The 22,333-nt window shown below is 37.6% G+C and overlaps 1 protein-coding gene across 3 annotated transcripts in view; it reads right to left on the bottom strand.

Moving 5' to 3' along the window:
- Positions 1–4,091: 4,091 nt before the first annotated feature.
- Cam (Calmodulin) overlaps positions 4,092–22,333 on the bottom strand; it is a 45,755-nt gene continuing 27,513 nt past the window's right edge. For all 3 annotated transcript variants that reach the window (XM_073990181.1, XM_073990182.1, XM_073990183.1), the window contains exons 4-5: positions 14,169–14,411; positions 4,092–4,545 (exon numbers count right to left, since the gene is read on the bottom strand). In XM_073990181.1, the coding sequence (XP_073846282.1) occupies positions 4,517–4,545; positions 14,169–14,411 (272 nt within the window). In that variant the 3' untranslated portion in view covers positions 4,092–4,516. The remainder of the gene's footprint in view (positions 4,546–14,168; positions 14,412–22,333) is intronic.

Raw genomic sequence — 22,333 nt, 5'->3', positions numbered from 1 at the left:
TAAATACCACCAATCATACAGGAGGAGAATCACATACATGTATATCTTGGTAATGGAAACAATATCAGCCCAATCATGAATATCACCTCACCGTGAGTTGTTTCACTTTCTCCTTTAAGATGCAACGGCAGAAAGAGAAAACTCACGGGGAGTTTACATTCATAATTGGCTGTATAATTTTTCCACAAACATCCCATACAGGACAAGGGAGACTTCTCTCCCTTATCCCGTATATTGGAAGTAATTACAGGCTATGTTTGTGCTTTAAGACTCGTAAGTGGTAATGAAATTCAATCCCTTACCTGTTCCTCAGCCATAGGATCACGCATTCATTGCTTGTCCATTCTCCTAGTAGGTTGTGTGGTTGACTCCAGAAAATATGCAAAGTTATATTGGGTTAGATGAAGCTTCATTTTCTACTTCATTCCAAACCATTGAAAGAAAATTTAGCTGCAAAATTCGTCGTAATTTTTGACAATTTTAAAAAGTGAGGTTATGTAAATTTCCAATGTTGAAGGACTTGAGGTCCCGTAATGACGAAGAATGCAAGCTTTATTGTTCCTTTCCTCTGTACTTTAGTCCATCGCGATTAACATTGAACATCTTACGGATAACCACCGCCTAACTTTGGCCATTTAAAAAAGTAAGGTTAAGTAATGGTTGATAAGAGCGATGAAGTTAACTTCAATGCTCTTCTTTCTACTTCGCACCCATCACCACTTTCTTCGAACCCCTACTTCTGTAAACTCCTTTTATACATTTGTCAATTAAAAAAGTGAGGTTAAACATGGTTCGTAGCAAGGTTCGTAGGTTCAATAGAGTAATTGTTAAAAATTTCAGAAATTTTTTATGAAGTATGGATCCTTTTTCGGCTTCAATCGCACTCCCAAGAGCTACTAAATTTCTCAATCAAAGTTAAAAATGGAAAGTGTGGTTATGTAATGGTTGATAGTTTTGATAGAGAAAGAAACCTTTTCAGCTCCTCTTTCTACTTCAAACTTAACACCATTTACTTTGAACCTACTGCCGACATACTCCTTTTCTACGATGACATTGAAAAAAGTGAGGTTAAAGTGGTTGGTAGGTTCAATAAAGAATTGAAAAAATTTAGAGGTTAAATAAAGGTTGATGGCACGATGAAGAAAGTACACTTTAAAAAGCTACTCCTTCGACTTTAATCCACCACCGTGAGCTGCTCAATTCGCCAATCAACGTTGAAAGTGGAAAAAGTGAGGTTATTTAATGGCTGGAAGGTTGAATGAGGAAAGTAAACACAAATTAGATCTGCTTCTATTTTAAACCCACAACAACTTACTTTAAACCATGGTGGAATAATAAGGTGTTACATCGATAACAATAATCGGACCATTTGCCACACCAAACGTTAAAATAACGCATTACTGTGAATTGCTTGTTTACCTTTTGTATGTAATTTTATTCACAATAATGCATTTTGACAACTAATGTGATAATCAGCTGTTTTTGCCGTTGTACCTGTATTATTGTGCCATGCTTTAAACCTTATACTTGCAATCTCCTTTTATACTTTGGCAATTGTTGAACAGTGAGGTTAAAAATGGTTGTTTAGTAATGGTTTGACTTTTAAACATCACTTAAAATAGTACAAAATTTGAAGTTAAGTAATGGTAGATGGGTTGGACAAAGCAATTGCGCTTTAGAACACGTGGTTTAGCCTTAACCCACTAACACTTTGAACCTACTACTGTTAACAATCAACTTTGAAAATCGAAAAAAGTGAGGTTAGGTAATGGTAGCTAGGTAAGATGAATAAAGCAGAAGCTCACCACTTTTATTACTCCATCCCACCATCGATCATTATCTTTCAATCCCAAACCGGAAAACAATTCCTCAGCCATCCACAATTCAAGCCAAGATTTGTAACCCCTAAACTTCAACATTGATGAAAGACAATATTAGAGGTTAAGTAATGGAAGATGGGTTAGATGAAGCAAGAGAACTTTATGGCACGTGGTTAAACCTTAACCAACCAGCACATACTTTGAACCTACTACTGTTAACAACCAATCAATTTTGAACATTGAAAAATGTGAGGTTATGTAATGGTAGCTAGGTAGGGCAAATGAAGCAAAAAGCTTACCACTTTATTTACTCCACATTACACCATCGATCACTACTTCGAATCCCAAATCGGAAAACATTGCCTCAGCATTCCCCCACAATTTAATCCAAGATGTGAAACCCTCATAAAAACACTCCCACATTTGAAAGTGAGGTTATGTAAAGGTGGCTAGGTTAGAAGAAGCAAGTAAATTTACTATTTCTTTCCTCTTTTTTATCCTAGCACAATTTAAGCAAACATTTTTAAAAAGTGATGAGAAACCAGTAAATTCGGTCATTTTTTTCCTCTCTTTACTTCATGTGCTCATCACTATGAAATCATTGACTGCAAACCTCCTCACCTTCAACATCCCAATAATATTACACAAACCCGCATTCAAAAAGTTAGCTCAAACAACACTTAAAAGATTGGATGCAGCGAGTACATTTACCAGCTTCCATTTTTACAAACCAAACCACCGCATCTAACCACCTTACAACCCCCAATGCTAATCTCCTCATCACAGCTGAGGGATTTTGCAAGGAAAGTTTTTTTTTTTTTTGTGAATTTCAAAAATTTCCCATTATTCCATCCAATCTCCAAAAAAATCTCCCATCTCTTTAAAATATACAAATAGTCATGTTTTTTTGTAGTAGTTTTTTTGTTGTAATTTATTTGGATTCTTTTGTCTGGCCTGCCTTATAGTTTTTTTTTAGTTGTTCTTGTTGTTTTGAAGTTTTGCTTAAGAAAGTGTGAGTGATAAAGAAGAGCGTTTTCATTTCTTTTTTTTTTGTTGTTTTGGTAATTTGTTGTTAAGTTTTTAAAGTTCCATTTTCTTGGTTTTTTGGTTTGTTTTAAAGTTTAAAAATTAAATTTAAGTATCAGAATTGAAAATATGTTTAAGTGTGTGTGTTTTTTTATATTTTTCACTTTTTTAACTAACTTACTATCAACGAGGACTGCAAGTGTGTGTGTGTAAATGTTGTTGTTGTGTATGTGAAAAATTTCTTAAGGGAAAACTAACTAAAACTTAATGCCATAACACCCACCCAACCCATGATCAGATCCATAGTCTTCATCGAGCTAACCATCGATATATTGCCAACAAAATGGATAATGCCAAGACAACAGCTATGCCAGCCAGTCAAACCCAATCATCAGAGCAAGCCAATTGCCTGAAGAGAAAGAAACCAAGCAATCCACATAGTTGTAATATTGACAATTTCTTGGCGGGGGCTGTAGAGCAAGTTCCAAAATTCCATTCTTGGCATGCTTTTATCCTCCTGAGGTGTGCCTTCTTCTTCTTCTTGACCATTCCTTCCAAGTTTTAGTTAATTCTTCTTTTTGTTTGTTTTTGGTTGATTTGAAGAAATCGTTTTTTAGTGGCTGACTGCTTTGCTGGTATATTTGAAATTGTTTTTATCTTTTTTTTAAATCTTTTTGTTGTTTACCTTAAAATTATCATCATTTGTTTTTGTTTTGTTTAAAAACTACAACTTTTCTTTTCTTTGTTAACCGATATTGTATAGAAAAAGGTCTTTTTTGTTTGTTTGTTTGAGGGGGGAGGAGGGGGAGAAACAGGGATGGCCGGCAACCATTTCAAGCGCCGTTAGGAAAAAGGCAATAAAATTAATAGTTAATTTATAAGTAGTAATTAATTAATAGTAATCATATTTATATAATAATTTGTAATAATAAAAAAGTTTATATTTTCAATAGCTATGTTCTTGTTGTTGTTGTTAAGTTCCTTCTGCTAGTACTTCATAGAGCATTCCTACATTTTACTTCTGACGTTTCCCAAATCCTGTATCCTAAAACACTTGCTTTTCTGAATGGGGACGACTGTTTTCTTCCTAACTTTCTTTCTGTTGTTGTTTCTGTTTCCAAACAAAAAAATGAGCCTTAAATATCTGAACTGTTTGTGTTGCTGTTGTGGTTTGTTGTAATATTTCTGAATAATTTCTCTGTTGTATGTTCTTGTTGTTGTTGTTTTGGTTTAATAATATTAAAGTTTTATTTTTTGTTGTTTTTTGTTTTATTATTATTTTTAATATATTTCTGGATTTTCTTCTCATTTCTCATTTTTTTAATTATATTTATATTTAAATGTTGTTGTTGTTTCTCCTTAAATTTTTTTGCTTTCATTCAGAAATTTTCAAGTTGATTTTCATCATTCTTTTTTTAAATATTTTTTTATTATTATTTTAAGTTGTTGTTGTTGTTGAGGGGTGTTATAGTAAAATTTAATTTAATTTATTTTTTAAGATTTGTTTTATAGTTGTTGTTTTATATATATATTTTCATTTGTTGTTGTTGTTGGTTGTTGTTTTATATCCATAGCAATAGCGATGGCGCGGTGTTGGAGCGCACAGCAGCTACAGTCTTCGTCAACATCTTAAAAACATAGAAAAGCTTAAAAAGAAGTAATTTAGCTGCTCACTTCGATGTCATCATAGTCACGAATTCTGCAAAAAAAAAAGATGGAGAGAGAAAAAAGATTAATTATCAAAACGTTGAAAAGAAATAAGCAAAAAATATGTTCGTAAATACAGGGTTCCCCAAAATGTAACGGATAGATTTTACTAGCTGTAATTGTAAGTTAAAGGTGCTTCCTAAGGCCCTTTCGAAAGGAAAGGATGCTTCCTAAGAACCTTTCCCAAGGAAAAGGGTGCTTCCTAAGATCCTTTCCCAAGGAAAAGGGTGCTTCCTAAGACCCTTCCCAAGGAAAGGGGCTTCCTAAGACCCTTTCCCAAGAAAAGGGTGCTTTCTAAGAGCCTTTCCCAAGGAAAGGGTGCTTTCTAAGACCCTTTCCCAAGGAAAGGGTGCTTTCTAAGACCCTTTGCCAAGGAAAGGAGGCTTCCTAAGACCCTTTTCCAAGGAAATTGTGCCTCCTAAGATCCTTTCCCAAGGAAAAGGGTACTTCCTAAGACCCTTTCCCAAGGAAAGGGGGTTTCCTAAGACCCTTTTTCAAGGAAAAGGGGCTTTCTAAGACCCTTTCCCAAGGAAAGGGTGCTTTCTAAGACCCTTTCCCAAGGAAAGCGTTCTTTCTAAGACCCTTTCCCAAGGAAAGGGTGCTTTCTAAGACCCTTTTCCAAGGAAATAGTGCTTCCCAAGACCTTTTCCCAAGGAAATTGTGCTTCCTAAGACCCTTTTCCAAGGAAATTGTGCTTCCTAAGACACTTTCCCAAGGAAAGGGTGCTCCCCAAGGAAAGGGTGCTTCCAAAGACCCTTTCCCACGGAAAGGGTGCTTCCTAAGACCCTTTCCCACGGAAAGGGTGCTTCCTAAGACCCTTTCCCAAGGAAATTGTGCTTCGTAAGATCCTTTCCCAAGGAAATTGTGCTTCATAAGATCCTTTCCAAAGGAAATGATGCTTTCTAAGACCCTTTCCCAAGGAAAGGGTGCTTTCTAAGACCCTTTTCCAAGGAAATAGTGCTTCCTAAGATCCTTCCCCAAGGAAAGGGTGCTTCCCAAGACCTTTTCCCAAGGAAAGGGTGCTTCCTAAGACCCTTTCCCAAAGAAAGGGTGCTTCCAAAGACCCTTTCCTAAGGAAAGGGTGCTTCCAAAGACCCTTTCCTAAGGAAAGGGTGCTTCCAAAGATCCTTTCCTAAGGAAAGGGTGCCTTCTAAGACCCTTTACCAAGGAAAGGAGGCTTCCTAAGACCCTTTCCCAAGGAAAGGAGGCTTCCTAAGACCCTTTCCCAAGGAAAGGAGGCTTCCTAAGACCCTTTCCTAAGGAAAGGGTGCTTCCAAAGATCCTTTCCTAAGGAAAGGGTGCTTCCAAAGATCCTTTCCTAAGGAAAGGGTGCTTCCTAATACAATTTGCCAAGGAAAGGGTGCCTTCTAAGACCCTTTACCAAGGAAAGGAGGCTTCCTAAGACCCTTTCCCAAGGAAAGGAGGCTTCCTAAGACCCTTTCCCAAGGAAAGGAGGCTTCCTAAGATCCTTTCCAAAGAAAATAAAAGGCTTTTGAAATAATACCGTGCTTCTTCTTCTTCCACTTGCCAACATGATTATTACAGATTTTCCTATTTGTTTTCATAATGATTTTTTTGTTTTTGCTTTTTTTATTGTTTGTTCATTGAGGAGAAATTTTCTTGACCACTTTTGTTTACATTTTTCTAAGGTTTTCGTGTTGCTATTGTTGTTGTTTTGTTTTTCTTGTAATCAGTTCTTGACTTGTTTCAAATTTATTATTTGTGGTGTTATTCTGTGGGTAATTATAATGCCGTTTTGGGAAAGAAAGGGGAGTGAAGGGGTGCCATACCACTGATGCTGTGGCTTCGCTACTGCCTACCTAATATTTACCTAATAGCAAGAAGCAACAAAACTATATTATTTGATTCCGTTGATTGGCTTTGGGCCAGAAACATTGCCTCTTGTTGTGGTTGGCGGCATCGGATGGGGTGGATTTATGTCTTGCAAAGCGGTGTGTTGTTGGGGTATATTTCAGAGTTAAAATGATGATAGCGTATTTTTCTCACAGCTAATCTTTTATAAACTGTTTAATTTAATAATTGACAATTGGCCAAACCTCTGATGGGCGTAAGAAGGCAGGAGAAATGTGGGTGGGTAAAAAAAAAAATTGCAATATTTTATATATCTTTTCTATTCGAATGGAATTTCATTCAAGTTATTAAAAATCGATTGATATTTGAGATTTGTGGGTACTTAAAAAAAGACATGACATCGTAGAGCTTTTTAAAATAATAGTAGGAGAGTGCTATCTCTATTAAAGCCCTTGAAATGTAGTATTGGAGAGTGTGGAGCGGCGGCTTCTTCATGAATTCCCCTTAAAATATAGTAACTTAGTTTTTAAAAATCACAATCGAAACTGTCTGTTCCATGTTTGCAAACCATCCTTCCTATCGACGGGTAGGCTACCTCACCAACCAATCAATCTCTGCAAACAGATCTTCTGACCTATGCTACTAAAATAATTCGGCCCGTTTTTTTTCGCCTTTGATTAGCCGTTGCTTTCTCTCAATTCCATTTTATAGTTTTATTGATTTTCCCAAAAAAAAAGAAATTCGATTAGTTGTGATTTTGAATCAAATTCTATTTTAAACAACAATGAACAATAAAATGTGATAATGTTGATGGTGGAGACCGGTGCCGGCATTCATTCTTTGATTCTTTTCTTGTAAAAATGTATTTTTATAACTACGACACAGTTTCAAGAACTATGCGCTCTACTAGTGCTGCAGCTATAGTATTGATCTGATTTGTCTCGTGATGTGCTGCTGTTTGCTGTTCAATAGCACATTGTTGTTTTTCTTGGTCTGGCAGAACGCTGCGCTGAGGAAGGCAGAAGAGAGCCGGAGGAGGTATTGAGGGTACAGAATCACAAGATTGTAAATTGATTTTGCTTGGCTGAACAAATACAGGGTGCGAAAAAAATTTTTTGAATATAATGTGGATTTTGCAATAACTTCATATAGAGGTCCAGTAGGTCTTCTTATAGAAGTCCATGAGGTCTCCTTATAAACTACCTTAGGTATTCTTTTAGAAGAGCACGAGACCTTCTTATTGAAGGCCAAAAGATCTTATAGAAGATCATGAAGTTTTTCAGGGTCTTCAATACGAAGACATCAGGGTATTCATGGTATACTAAAAGAAACCCTCAGGGTCTTCTATAAGAAAACCTCAAGGTCTTCTATTAGAAGACCTTGTAGCGGTCTATAAGAATACCTCAGGCTCTTCTATAAAGAATACCTTATGGTTTTCTATAAGTAGGCCTGAGGATCTTATATAAGAAGACTTCGGGGTTTACAAGAAGATCTTAGGGACTTCTACAAGAAGATCTTATGGTATTCCTTCCATAAGAAGCCTTCACGGTCTTCTGTACTAAGACCTCAGGGTCTTCTATAAGAAGACCCCAGGGGGTCATATATAAGAAGACCTCAGGGTCATATATAAAAAAAACCTCAGGGTTTGGAAGATCTTAGGGTCCTCTGCAAGAAGATCTCATGGTCTTCTATAAGAAGCCTTTATGGTCTTCTAAAAGACGGCTACATGGTCTTCTTTCTACAAGAAGACCTCAGGGTCATATATAAGAAAACCTTAGGGTCTTATATAAGAAGACCTCAGTGTTTGCAAAAAGATCTTAGGGTCCTCTACAAGAAGATCTCATGGTCTTCTATAAGAAGCCTTTATGGTCTTCTAAAAGACGGCTACATGGTCTTCTTTCTACAAGAAGACCTCAGGGTCATATATAAGAAAACCTTAGGGTCTTATATAAGAAGACCTCAGTGTTTGCAAAAAGATCTTAGGGTCTTCTATAAGAAGACTTCAGGGCCTTCTGTAAGAAGACCTTAGGGTCTTCTTTAAGAACACCTTAGGGTCTTCTTTAAGAAGACTTCAGGGTCTTCTGTACGAAGACCTCACGGTCTTCTGTACGAAGACCTCATGGTCTTCTATACGAAGACATCAGCGTCTTCAACACAAAGACCTCAGGGTCTTCTATAAGAAGGCCTCAGGGTCGAGGGTCCTCACGGCCTTCTATAAGAAGGCATCAGGGTCCTCATGGCCTTCTATAAGAAGGCATCAGGGTCCTCATGGCCTTCTATAAGAAGGCCTCAGGGTCCTCATGGCCTTCTATAAGAAGACCTCAAGGTCTTTTACAAGAAGACCTCAGGCACTTCCATCAGACCTCAGACTCTTCTATAAGATGCCCTCATGGTCAGGGCCTCTCATAAGAGAAACTTCAAGGTGTTCTACAAGAAGACCGCAGGGTCTTCTTCAAGAAGACCTCAGGGTCTTCTTCAAGAAGACCTCAGGGTCTTCTTCAAGAAGACCTCAGGGTCTTGTACAAGAAGACCACAAGGATTTCTATAAGTCCTGAGACCTGTTCTGTAAGAAGACTTCAGGTCTTCTATTAGAGGACCTCAAGGTCTTCTATTAGAGGACCTCAAGGTCTTCTATTAGAGGACCTCAAGGTCTTCTATTAGAGGACCTCAAGGTCTTCTATAAGAAGACGTCAGGGTCTTCTGTAAGTAGAATTAGGATCTCTTATAAGAAGGCTTGAGGCTTTTCCTTAAGAAGACCTCAGTGTTTTGTATAAAGATACCTTAAGGTGTTTTAGAAGACCTCAGGCTCTCCTATAAGAAGACCTCACATGGTCTTCTATAAGAACACCTTCATGGAATTCTATAAGAAAACCTCTCATGGTCTTCCAGAAGAACACCTTCATGGACTTCTATAAGAAAACCTTCATGGGCTTCTATAAGAAAACCTCTCATGGTCTTCTATAAGATCTCTCCTGGTCTTCTATAAACAGATCTACCTTAGGATTTTCTATAAGCAGACCAAAGGCTCTTATACAAGACGATCTCAGGGCTTCTATAAGAAACCTTTTGGTATTCTAAGAGAAGTCCTCAGGGGTTTTTAAAAGAAGACCTTAGGGTCTTCTATACGAAGAACTCATGGTCGTATATAACAAGACCTCAGATTCTGATATAAGAAAACCTCAGGTTCTTCTAAAAGAAGACCTCAAGCTCTTTTATAAGAAGACCTCTGGCTCTTCTAAAAGAAGACCTCAAGCTCTTTTATAAGAAGACCTCAAGCTCTTTATAAGAAGGCCTCTGGCCCCTCTTTAAGAAGACCTCAGACTCTTATATAAGATGGCACCCGTCTCTTCTATAAGAAGACCTCAAGGTCTTCTATAAGAAGACCTCAAGGTCTTCTATAAAAGTCCTCAGTCTCTTTCAGAAGTAGACTTAGGATCTCTTTTAAGTAGGCATCAGGCTTTTCTTTAAGAAGACTTCAGGTTCTCCTACATGAAAACTTCAGGTTCTTCTATATGAAGACCTTAAGGATTTCTTTAAGAAGATCTGAGGGTCTTCCATAAGAAGACTTGAGGGTCTTCCATAAGAAGACTTTAGGGTCTTCTACAAGAACACCTCCAAAGACCTCAATACGAAGACCTTAGGGTCTTTTATACGGTTCATAAATCGTCCATCCGTGTGAAACTTATCCATAAGTGATGCCTACTGTGTCCAACACACCGTCTAAGTCATAACGACCAAACCCGAATTTAGACTCCACTTATAATAATGACAAAATTCCTATCTATGGCTGTTCGTGGAACCACTTCATTGCAGCTATTGGTATGGAAAAATCCCCGACCAAAAATGCTTTAAAAATCACTACGTTTGGCAAGCCTGTTCATGACACATTACATTGGGCATGTGTCATTACCACACACAGAAAGAATGTGGTGGCAAAGACAGAGTAGCAGAAAAAAGGGATCTTTGTGATAAACGGCAGACTTGTTGCCAATTACTTGCCGGCACAAAAACACTCTTCTTTTATATCACTTTGGAATTTTTGTTTGCCATACTTCTTGTCGTCGTCGTCATCGTCTTCTTGGGATATTATTTTTTAACTAAGAATAAAAAAAATGTCTATTACTTAAGTTAATTAAAAATATAAATTTGCTAACGTCACAAGACCGGGCTGTTGTTGAGGAAACAATTACACTTCCTTCTCCTCCCTCCTCCCTCTCTTGGTTGCTATTTGTTGTTACTTTATTTGTTCGACTTTCTTTTATCATAAAAATAATAAATATTTGCTTATAAAAGGTGTTTGTGTTTTTAATGTGTGTTTCTTCTTCTTTTTTCGTCTGTTCTGCTCTTCATTTTTATCTAAATGTGGAGGTGATTTCACACCTTTCGACAAACAGACAGGCACACAACAACAACAGAAAATAAAATAAACAAACGCCGCTCAAAACCTTGATCCAAAGAAAATTCTTTTGATAATTTTTTTTCTATGCATAAAAATGATAAAGTAAATAGAATAAATAGGTGCACAAACACACACAGTAAGGCGACAAAAGGAGGTGGAGGCAAGCAACATGCCGCTTTTTAACAAAGAAATCTAAAATTTTTCATTGCAATAAGAGGCAGTCAGTCAGCAGTGTGGTGGAAGACTTTAGCCCAGCTATTTACTGTTTGAACGCTACTCTGACGTATTTCCCCAAAATCATTATTTTTCATTGTAACCAAGCGAAGCTACCATTCCCTTATCATGAAAGATGATAAATCCTGTCCCTTTCCCCCTTCACCTAACAACATTGTCTGCTTTTTCTAATCGCTTGAAATAATTGCAATTAAATGCAATATTTGCATAAATAATGAACTAAATAAAACCAAATGATTAATAAATTTTATACTGTTGGCTTTTTTTATTTGTCACCAAAAGTGGCTGGAGGGGGAAGGCGTGCAGTAATAGCTCTGCTCAATTTATGTGATCAACGGATGAAATAGTGGATGAGTGGCAACATCTATTCGAAAGAAAGACAAATTTATGCTCTTTCGTGTTTTATTTCTCTGATAACTGTGCTGTGCCGCCGCTACCAACCACCCATCACCACTCACATCACGCCGCCGAGAATGTGTTGTGCCCCCAATTTTAGCAGGTGTTTGCATTCAATGCTTAAAAATAGCTCATGTGCGGCGTTTTGTTTCGGTTCGTCTGTCTGTCTCTATGTGAGCGAGTGAGTGAAGGAAGGAAGGTGTTGTTTGTTGTATTATGGGTTGGTTGGTTGTTTGCTTTTCTTTTTCTTGTTGTTGTTGCTGTGTTTAGTAAAAACAAAAACAAGAACATTTTTAACATACCCCAAGAATGAGGAAAATTAGCTAAAATAAAAGTAGTACCAAGAAACGCGATCGACAGACAGACACAAGACAATCGAATTCTGATCTGAATATCTGATGTTCACATGTTTTGCTGTACACCGTGACCAAGAAGAAGAAACGCACATTCAAACGCTCGTTCACACATCGATACTGAATTAAACATGAAGTGCAAAAAGGCAATGGCAGTAATGTGTAATTGAAATCTTGCCGGTCAGCAGAGAAAGAAGGAACTGGTAAAAACATTGGCAAAGGAAGGTCCATGAATAATTACAGGTGGGAATCTGAAAAGCCTTTACAAGAGATGATTTTTATACCCTCAGCCTTTAGGCTAAGGAAGGTATATACACTTTGATACGATGAAAATGTGCCTCATCGAAATAATGGTTTTAGACCCCAAGTATGTTTGGACGAAATGTGTTTCAGACAATTTGGAGTCGATCTAGCCATGTCCGTCCGTCTGTCTGTCCTGCTGGCTGGAGCGCAAGATAACTCTCGAACGGATAAACCGATTCAGATCAAATTTTGGCTTTCGTAATATTTTGCCCAAACTTAGTTTAAGTTCGAAGATGAGCTACATGGGTCCACTCCTTCCAGCACCTCCCCCACATAAGTTCGAAAATGTTCGGAAAGTTTGTGCGCACGATAACTCTTGAAGGGAGTTACCGATTTGGTCCATACATTGTCTAGCGTAAACTTTCTATTAGAGTAATATGAGGTTCCAATATGGTCTCAATAGGTCCACTCCTTCGGGTACCTCCCACACAACATTTCGGAAAAGTTCAGTTTAGCGCCATCTCGCGAATCGCTTTGATTTTTGTTTTAGCAACTTGTATTCACTGCCCTCCATACTACGGTACAAGTTTCACCAGGGGCAAGTCCATACTTCCTGAGAAAATAGCATGAAAGTAGCAAAAAAAAACCCCCCTATGACACCGTGTGAGGTGGTTGGAACGCAAGATAACTCTCGAACGGATCTGGCGATTCGGTCCAAAATAGGGCCTTAGTAATATTTTGTTCAAACATAGTTTAAGTTTCAAGATAAGCCATATCGTTCCACTCCTTCAGGTACCTCCCCCACAAAAGTTCAAAAATGTTCGGAAAAATTGTTCGTACGGTAACTTTTTAAGGGAGTGGCCGAATTGGTCTATACTTTAAACATCCTAATATATCTACCAGATATAAATCAGGTTCAAATATGGACTATACTTGTCCACTCCATCCGGTACCTCCCACACAAAATTTCGGATAAGTTCACTTTAAGACCTGATATCGAATCACTTTGATTTTTGTTGGAGCAACTTGCATTCGCTGCCTCAATTAAGATTTTAAAAGTTTTTTAGGGGCAAGTCCATACTTCTTGAGCAAACAGCCCGAAGAGTGTAAAAACACCCTATGGCACCATATGTTGTGGCTGGAGATCCATGTCGATCTATTCCTTTAATATCTCCTCCGCAAAACTTTTGATCTTTAATCCTAATTAACATTTTTGTCGGTTCAAATGCCCAAAATTTTTAAAAGTCCCTAAATACATACGTATTTTGGGAAAAAATTGTTTCAATATAAACAGGCTGAGGGTATATCTCTGTCGGCAAAGCTGACTGATACTTTTTTTACTTGTTTATATAAAAGTAGGCAACGCAAACAGCAACCACCAACAAATTGAACCCAGATATCCCCAAAAGAGTTTCCAAAGGTGCACCATCGGCTTTGTTGCCAAAGTTCGTGTCAAGTTGATACCCAAATTGGCTTTTTAAATGTAGTTTAGGAGCACTTCTAGGATCGGTACTCTTCGTGAGCTTTAAAACGAGTCCCATATTGTATAGGGTTCAGTAATAATGGTGATAAAAGCAAAAAGTCAAGACCCATATCTCGGAAAGTATGGACTTCCCCCGGAAAATTATATATCGTGGTGTTCAGGGTCCCAAGGGCTACCCATGATCCGAGAGCTGCCCATAAACGACACTTGTTCCCATATTTTAAATTGCCATCGATTAATGCCAGAAAATCTCCCCTCTCTTTAACATTGTTTTGGTTTTAAGTTGATGCCAATTAGGCGTGTCTGATAGTTTTATATTTCACCATTATTGAAAAGGCGTAAAAATGTAAATTGTCATCGAATTTCAAATCGAGTAAATTACGTAAAATAAGCTATGCCTTTCCAAATTAGCTTTGCATAGAAAAAACTCGCTCTGGCTTAGATTTTTAATTTATCTAACAAAACATTAGGAAAAAAAGTGATCTAATCAATGTGACTAATCACAATTATTTCAATGTAAGGCGCGAGAAAAGCAAACAATGACGCAAACCCCCTCTTAACAAACCACCATCACCACCACAAATGACTAACAAATTATAATTGTGATTTGAATTACTAACACGTATTTTCTACTCTCTTATTTCAATATGGCTTATTAATAACCGCCCACAAATTTTGTTGACAACTTAACTTACCTTCGTAATTGACTTGACCATCACCATCGATATCAGCTTCTCGAATCATCTCATCGACTTCTTCGTCTGTTAACTTTTCACCCAAATTTGTCATGACATGACGCAATTCAGCCGCTGAAATGAAGCCGTTGCCGTCTTTATCGAATACTCTGAAGGCTTCTCGGATTTCTTCTTCACTATCGGTGTCCTTCATTTTACGGGCCATCATTGTCAAGAATTCAGGGAAATCAATTGTGCCGTTGCCTGTTTAAAACAAAAAGAAAAACATGAAGAAATAAATCAGTTAGATGAAAGTCCATACAAACAATATAAACAACAATATTCATGGAAAATGGAATGAACCATTTTTTTTTTTTTTTTTGCATGTTTATTTACCGGTTCACAAACAAATCAATTAAATAAAATTTAAAAAAAAACTGTTTTTCATCAAATGTTTGTTATTATTATTTGATGTGGAGGAACTATTTAAAAAATAAGTTTTTCTATTTGCAAATTTATGATAATAAAATACAATAACAATTGTTAATGTTGGGTGTGTTTAGGGTTCATTAGAAAAATGACATGGATTGTTGGAGATGATAATGGAATTTGCAAATATGGAACACATCCATTATTGTTGCTTCCTTTTTTTAACGTCTTAAAATTGACTGCCAGGCCAAACCCTGGTTTTGCATATTACTTCCGTAAAATGTTGTGATGATGATTCCATCATTTCTTATAAATATAATTTAGATGACAGCCATAAAGATAAAGAAACGTTATTGGACGTTCCCAGTTGAGGAAATCGATAGAATAATGAATACAAATAGGTATTGTGCAGAAATATTTTAGTAAATAAATAAAGATGTAACGCCAAAAACAGCTGATAACCACATTATTGTGAATTAAATCACACACAAAGGGTAAACAAGCAATTCACAGTAATGCGTTAGTGTGAGCAATTTCTATTTAAATATGAAAAAAGCCTTCTCAGAGATTAAAGTAATTAAAAAAATCAAAACATCCACTTCCCCATATCTGAATATCCTCCCAAATTACTGGGGGATTAAGATTAAGGTAAGAAGAGAAAAAATCAACTTGATAAAAATCAATTTATTGCTGGAGCAATTCAGCCGGCGGGCGGCAGGCGTTAGAAAAAACATAATCTTTAAATTTTATTTGCAAGCTGTCAGTTTGAATAAAACACACACACACATTTTTTTTATTCTCAAATAGAATTCACGAGTTTCCTTCTTCTTATCTTTTAGATGAGATTAGACATAATTTATCATGTTCTTTCTTTTAGAATTAATTTAATTTATTTCAAATTTTATTCTCAGTTAACCCTTCTTCTTCTCTCTTTCTCCCCACAGACCCACCGACAACAACAACTACCAAAAGGCAATGATGATTTGCTAAAATAAAATGATTGCTATTGTTGTTGTTATTAAATTGCAAGTAACAACAATAGAAGAAAAGAACGGGTGGGCGTAGAAGAGGGCTATTCCAAAGAAGAAGAAGAAGCGGCATAAAGAATGTTTTTTTTAATATGTATGAATTTTTTTAATGGGGGTCTGTGGGTCTTTTCTTGATAAATCGAGCAAAGAAAGCATTTTGCCGGCATTTGATTTGGGTTGAGGGGGACTGTTGCTTGTGGTGGGTGGCAACGTGCAGAAGCAGTAATGATGGAAATTAATCGTCTATTAAGATTGTTGTTAAGATACGCTTTTGTGCCAATAACCATATAGACTATACACAACAACAATACAATGGATGCTTGGTAGAGTAGATTTGGGGCTGTGGTATTGTCTGTTTGATTGGTCTTTTTCTTTTTTGGTCTAGTCATTGTGTAGGATGTTCAATTTTCTTTTTGTTCTGAAATTTATAGTAATTTTTGCTTATTTTCATAATATTTAATATTATAATTGCCCTTTGTGAGAAGCAAAAAAGGGATAACAATATGGACTTGATTTTTGCAGCTCAAGAAACGACTGATTGTCGCCACTTGAAGGCGAAGTTTTAAACATTTGAGACAAAAGCTACTAAAAACTTTAGTATGGGAGGTGTATGAGGGAGTGGCAATAAATATTGAAACATTTCGGGGTCCACATCTCAGAAGTTATAAAGTTCTCCTTGCATGATCGCAACGCCGTGTAGTAGGGGTCTTCGAGAGAATAGTAGCCCATCGTATGCATCTTTTATGGAATTAAAGGCCTGCGTAGGGGTCTTCTATAGAATGGAACCCCACCGTAGGCGTCTTCTATAGAATAGAACCCCACTGTAGGGGTCTTCTATAGAATAGAACCCCACCGCAGGGGTCTTCTAAAGAATAAAAGAGCACCGTAGGGGTCTTCTAAAGAATAAAAGAGCACCGTAGGGGTCTTCTAAGGAATAAAAGAGCACCGTAGGGGTCTTCTAAAGAATAAAAGAGCACCGTAGGGGTCTTCTAAAGAATAAAAGAGCACCGTAGGGGTCTTTTAAAGAATAAAAGAGCACCGTAGGGGTCTTCTATAGAATAGAATACCACCGTAGGGGTCTTTTAAAGAATAAAAGAGCACCCTAGGGGTCTTCTATAGAATAGAAGACCACCGTAGGGGTCTTCTATAGAATAGAAGACCACCGTAGGGGTCTTCTATAGAATAGAAGACCACCGTAGGGGTCTTCTATAGAATAGAAGACCACCGTAGGGGTCTTCCATAGAATAGAAGAGCACCGTAGGGGTCTTCTATAGAATAGAAGAGCACCGTAGGGGTCTTCTATAGAATAGAAGAGCACCGTAGGGGTCTTCTATAGAATAGAAGAGCACCGTAGGGGTCTTCTATAGAATAGAAGACCACCGTAGGGGTCTTCTATAGAATAGAAGACCACTGTAGGGGTCTTCTATAGAATAGAAGACCACCGTAGGGGTCTTCTATAGAATAGAAGAACACCGTAGGGGTCTTCTATAGAATAGAAGAACACCGTAGGGGTCTTCTATAGAATAGAAGAGTACCGTAGGGGTCTTCTATAGAATAGAAGAGCACCGTAGGGGTCTTCTATAGAATAGAAGAGCACCGTTGGGGTCTTCTATAGAATAGAAGAGCACCGTAGGGGTCTTCTATAGAATAGAAGAGCACCGTTGGGGTCTTCTATAGAATAGAAGAGCACCGTTGGGGTCTTCTATAAAATAGAAGAGCACCGTTGGGGTCTTCTATAGAATAGAAGAGCACCGTTGGGGTCTTCTATAGAATAGAAGAGCACCGTAGGGGTCTTCTATAGAATAGAAGAGCACCGTAGGGGTCTTCTATAGAATGGAAGAGCACCGTAGGGGTCTTCTATAGAATAGAAGAGCACCGTTAGGGTCTTCTATAGAATAGAAGACCACTGTAGGGGTCTTCTATAGAATAGAAGACCACCGTAGGGGTCTTCTATAGAATAGAAGACCACCGTAGGGGTCTTCTATAGAATAGAAGAACACCGTAGGGGTCTTCTATAGAATAGAAGAACACCGTAGGGGTCTTCTATAGAATAGAAGTGTACCGTAGGGGTCTTCTATAGAATAGAAGACCACCGTAGGGGTCTTCTATAGAATAGAAGAGCACCGTAGGCGTCTTCTATAGAATAGAAGAGTACCGTAGGGGTCTTTTATAGAATAGAAAAGCACCGTAGGGGTCTTCTATAGAATAGAAGAGCACCGTAGGGGTCTTCTATAGAATAGAAGAGCACCGTAGGGGTCTTCTATAGAATAGAAGAACACCGTAGGGGTCTTCTATAGAATAGAAGAGTACCGTAGGGGTCTTCTATAGAATAGAAGACCACCGTAGGGGTCTTCTATAGAATAGAAGAGCACCGTAGGCGTCTTCTATAGAATAGAAGAATACCGTAGGGGTCTTTTATAGAATAGAAGAGCACCGTAGGGGTCTTCTATAGAATAGAAGACCACCGTAGGGGTCTTCTATAGAATAGAAGAGTACCGTAGGGGTCTTCTATAGAATAGAAGTCCACCGTAGGGGTCTTCTATAGAATAGAAGAGCATCGTAGTGGTCTTCTATAGAATAGAACAATTTCAAAATCTTGAATTGGGCTCTTTTGTCTGAAAAGGCAGCCAATCTTCAACTAATTCTGCCATAGCATTTAGTCATATAGAAATATATACGAGGAGCATTTTTAAATTTCCTATTTGGTTAAATTTCTCCAATTCACAAAATAATTTCCATGTTTTCTTTCAGTATGGATCTGTTGATCTCAATGAGGCATTTATATTCCATTGTTTCTACCACGAACAACAACCTACACACTAACCTCCCACCTTGGGCATGATCTGTACACACTACCCACCTCCGCGCTTAACCCTAGGTGTCAAAAATGTTTTTGTTTTGTTATTTGGGGTGATGTGTTATTGCTTTCATTAACTAAATTGTTAACGTAGTTTTTAGTTTTATACATTTTTGTTTAAAGAAGAAGAGTAGTGTGGGGCACCCCCACACGACAATAAAAAACCAAAATGTAAGTGGTGTCGCCCGCCTTGCCTCCACCACAACGGACAAAGTATGGCGAAAAAATTGCCTTGCCGCCAATTGTCGTCGTCTCACCACATGTTTGGATGCCGTCGTTATGGTTAATTGTCTGTCTAACTATAAAAAAGAAACATATTCAAATTCACAATATTGAATACTATCGGAAGTGAAAGTATTAAAGAAGGGGAGGGGTATGTGAGGCAGCAGACTTCCCTTCAATAGCATAGTCTGCCGCCATACATACATTGAACGCAAAAAATGTGTGATTTTCATATTCAGCAGACAGTAAAAATTTGCACAAATATTTTTTTTTTGGTTTAATGATGATGATGGAAATGCAGATCATCTGGAAATGGTGAGGAAAGAGGAGAAGCATTGAAGAAAACAGATCTCATGCCAACCACCGTCCAATACTTTTTAAAATTTTTAATGACTTTTTGTCGAGTAAAAATATTTGAAATATTTATTTTCATCAAATTCCCTCTACCCCACCATCACCACCACACATGAGGGCAAGTGAGTGATGTGTGTGTGAATATTTTGTGGTGGGTTCCTCCGTTTCTCCCTCTGTTTGGTGGCTGGCTGGTGGTTTAGCTATGAAATGTTGTTGGCGGCTTTTTTTCCTTCGCATGCCTTTTTCTGCCATCCATTGTTGTTTGTCTCTATTAAGTGTTAAATATCAATTAGTTGGAATTTCCCCAATACAATTAGAAAAAAAAAAACAAAAATGAAAACACATGATGCAGCAGCACATCCCAGACACAGACACTCATTTCATTTTGACTGACTGACTTTGTGTCGATTTTATTGGTCCTTCACCTATTTTAATTTTTAAAAATATATTTTTGGTTATAAATAAGGGGTTATTTAAAGAAAGTAATGAACATTTAAATTCTTTTTTTTATTAAAACGCACACAAAGGATACCTGGACTGACTGTTCTGAATTGAGTTTTTATAAAAGTCCGTCCCCGACTGAATAGACCATTGATTCTACAAATTGCCACTTAGATGGCGCTTTTGTGACTTTCGTACCATTATCAAGAGACATTAGAGAATAAAATTATTGCTTTGTAACAAAGACTACTAAAAACTTTAGTGCAAAAGGAATATGAAGAAGTGATCCTAAATATTGGTACATTGGCTTTCCCCTAAGCATGATCACAACGAACGACTACGCGCTATTAAAATCTCAACACGATCCTTAAACTGCAATTAAGCGAACAGTTTAATATTTTCTGAGGGAGATACATAGAGAGAAATGATCGAAAGTATGTGAAAAATATTATCTCGAAGATGCGAGATAAGACGGTTTGTTTTTGTGTTTAAGGAGGGCCGTATCGAACACCATATATGTTTAATTTTTAACATTATCACTGAGGGAGGTGTTTGAGAAGGAATAAACTGAATTTGTTGACGTACAGATGACACAAAGTAATATCAACAATATATTTGTAAGTTATTTGGCGTTGGAATTGACGAACAATTTGCCTTAAATCGAATCTTTGCACCAATATAGAGACCCTCTTTAAAACTTGATAACCAGCCATGGCGTGTCTTTAATATTCCGCCTAAAAGTATGCTTCTGAGCTGATTTTTGGAGTTTTAGATGGCGAAGATAAGTTGATGATATGGATCTACATTCTATAACTAACGCCATCTATGTGTAATCCGGTATGCTTGAGAAAGCAAACATGATTAGCATACTTTTAGGCGGTCTACGACAATAATATTAAACACCAGACTGCAGCAAAATCTGTCAAACAATTTAATTTAATCCGACGGCAGCGGGTTGTTACATGCGGGATGGACCGGAACCAAGAGTTTTTTCGCCAGCGGCTGCCTACCCAGCTTCTTCATATGCTGATACTACAACAACAAAAAATTAATTAAAACCTTCAAAATTTCATCAGTAAATGTAGCTAAAACAAGTAAAAAATTATCAGTCGGCTTTGTCGACAGAGATATACCCTCAGCCTATGTGAATTGGAACTTTCATCTACGGACAGATCGAATGTATTTAGGGTCTTTTCTGAATTTTGTGTCACTTTTTGGACATTTGAACTTGCCTACAAAAATGTGCATTAGGATTAAAGTTCAAAAGTTTTGCGGAGGATGGAATGAACCGACATATCTTTTCGATAGATATCGCGCCCACTAGTCATTTCAGTGGGTTATCGTACACCTGTTGGACCAGTATGCCAGGAAGCATGGACTTGTCCACGGAAAATATAATTTGGCTATAAACAGGACCACAAAGAACATCATCGGTATAAATTTCCAAAGGATCTCCGAACAGACCCTAAACTGCACTTGGACACAAATGTTGAACTTTTGTGGGGGAGGTATCTTAAGGAGAGGACCGATATGGGCCATTTTTGAAATAAAACTAAGTTTGGACAAAATATGACGAAGTCCAAATTTTGGACCAAATCGGTTTATCAGAGTTCGAGAGTTATTGTGCTCTCCAGCTACTACATATGGTGCCATAGGGGTTTTTACAACTTTCGGGCTGTTTTCCCAAGAAGTATGGACATGCCACTGAAAAAAACTTTTACCGTTGTAATTGAGGCAGCGAATGCAAGTTGCTTGAACAAAAATCAAAGTGATTCGATATCAGGTCTTAAAGTGAACTTATCCGAAATTTTGTGTGGGAGGTACACGTAGGTATGAATATAGTCCATATTCAAACCTGATCTATATCTGTTAAATATATTGGGATGCGTAAAGTATGGACCAAATCGGTTCAAGAGTTATCGTGCATACAATTTTTCCGAACATTTTTCAACTTTTGTTGGGGGAGGTACCTGAAGGAGTGAACCGATCTGGCTTAGTTTGGACAAAATATTATGAAGGCCAAATTTTGGATCGAATCGGCAAATCCGTCCGAGAGTTATCTTGCGCTCCAACCACTACACACGGCGTAATAAGGGTTTTTTGAACCTTTTAGACTATTTTCTCAGGAAGTATGGACTTGCCCCTAATGAAACTTGTACCACCGTATGGGGGGCCGTGAATACAAGTTGTTACAACAAAAATCAAAACGATTCGAGAGCAGGTCCTAAACTGAACTTTTCCCAAATTTTGTGTGAGAAGTACCCGAAGGCGTGGACCGATTGAGTCCATATTGGACCTCATCTAAGTTTGGTAGAAATTTCACGATGTGCAAATTATGGACCAAATCGGTAACTCCCTTCAAGAGTTATCATGCGCACAAATTTTCCAAACATTTTCGAACTTTTGTGGGGGAGGTACCGGAAGGAGTGGACCGATATAACCCATCTTCGAACTTAAACTAAGTTTGGACAAAATATTGCGAAATCCAAATTTTGGACCAAATCGGTTCATCCGTTCGAGAGTTATCGTGCGTCGGTAACTTCATATATAACCGAGACTTCGGTTATGGGATCCCCAATTGCTAAATTACAGCTAATTCTGTTAGAAAATGTAATAAAAACCTTCAAAATACCTAAAATCGGGCGGTACCCTTATATGGACCTAACCCAATATTTTTGGTGTGAACCTCAAATGCCACAAAAGCTAATTCGGTCGGGTGTAACCGTTATATAAGGTTATGCGAAAACGCGGAACTCATTTTGGTGGAGTTTTTTTTTTTTGACCCATGGGAAATGAAGCTAATTCGGTTGGAAAATTTTGTTAAAAACTTCAAAATTCCTAAAATTCCTAAAATA

Source organism: Musca autumnalis, unplaced genomic scaffold (assembly GCF_047663935.1).
Source record: "Musca autumnalis isolate F117 unplaced genomic scaffold, ASM4766393v1 scaffold_5, whole genome shotgun sequence".
NCBI lineage: Eukaryota > Metazoa > Arthropoda > Insecta > Diptera > Muscidae > Musca > Musca autumnalis.
Note: the sequence above shows the minus strand (reverse complement) of the source record. Positions and strands in the feature narration are given on the sequence as shown.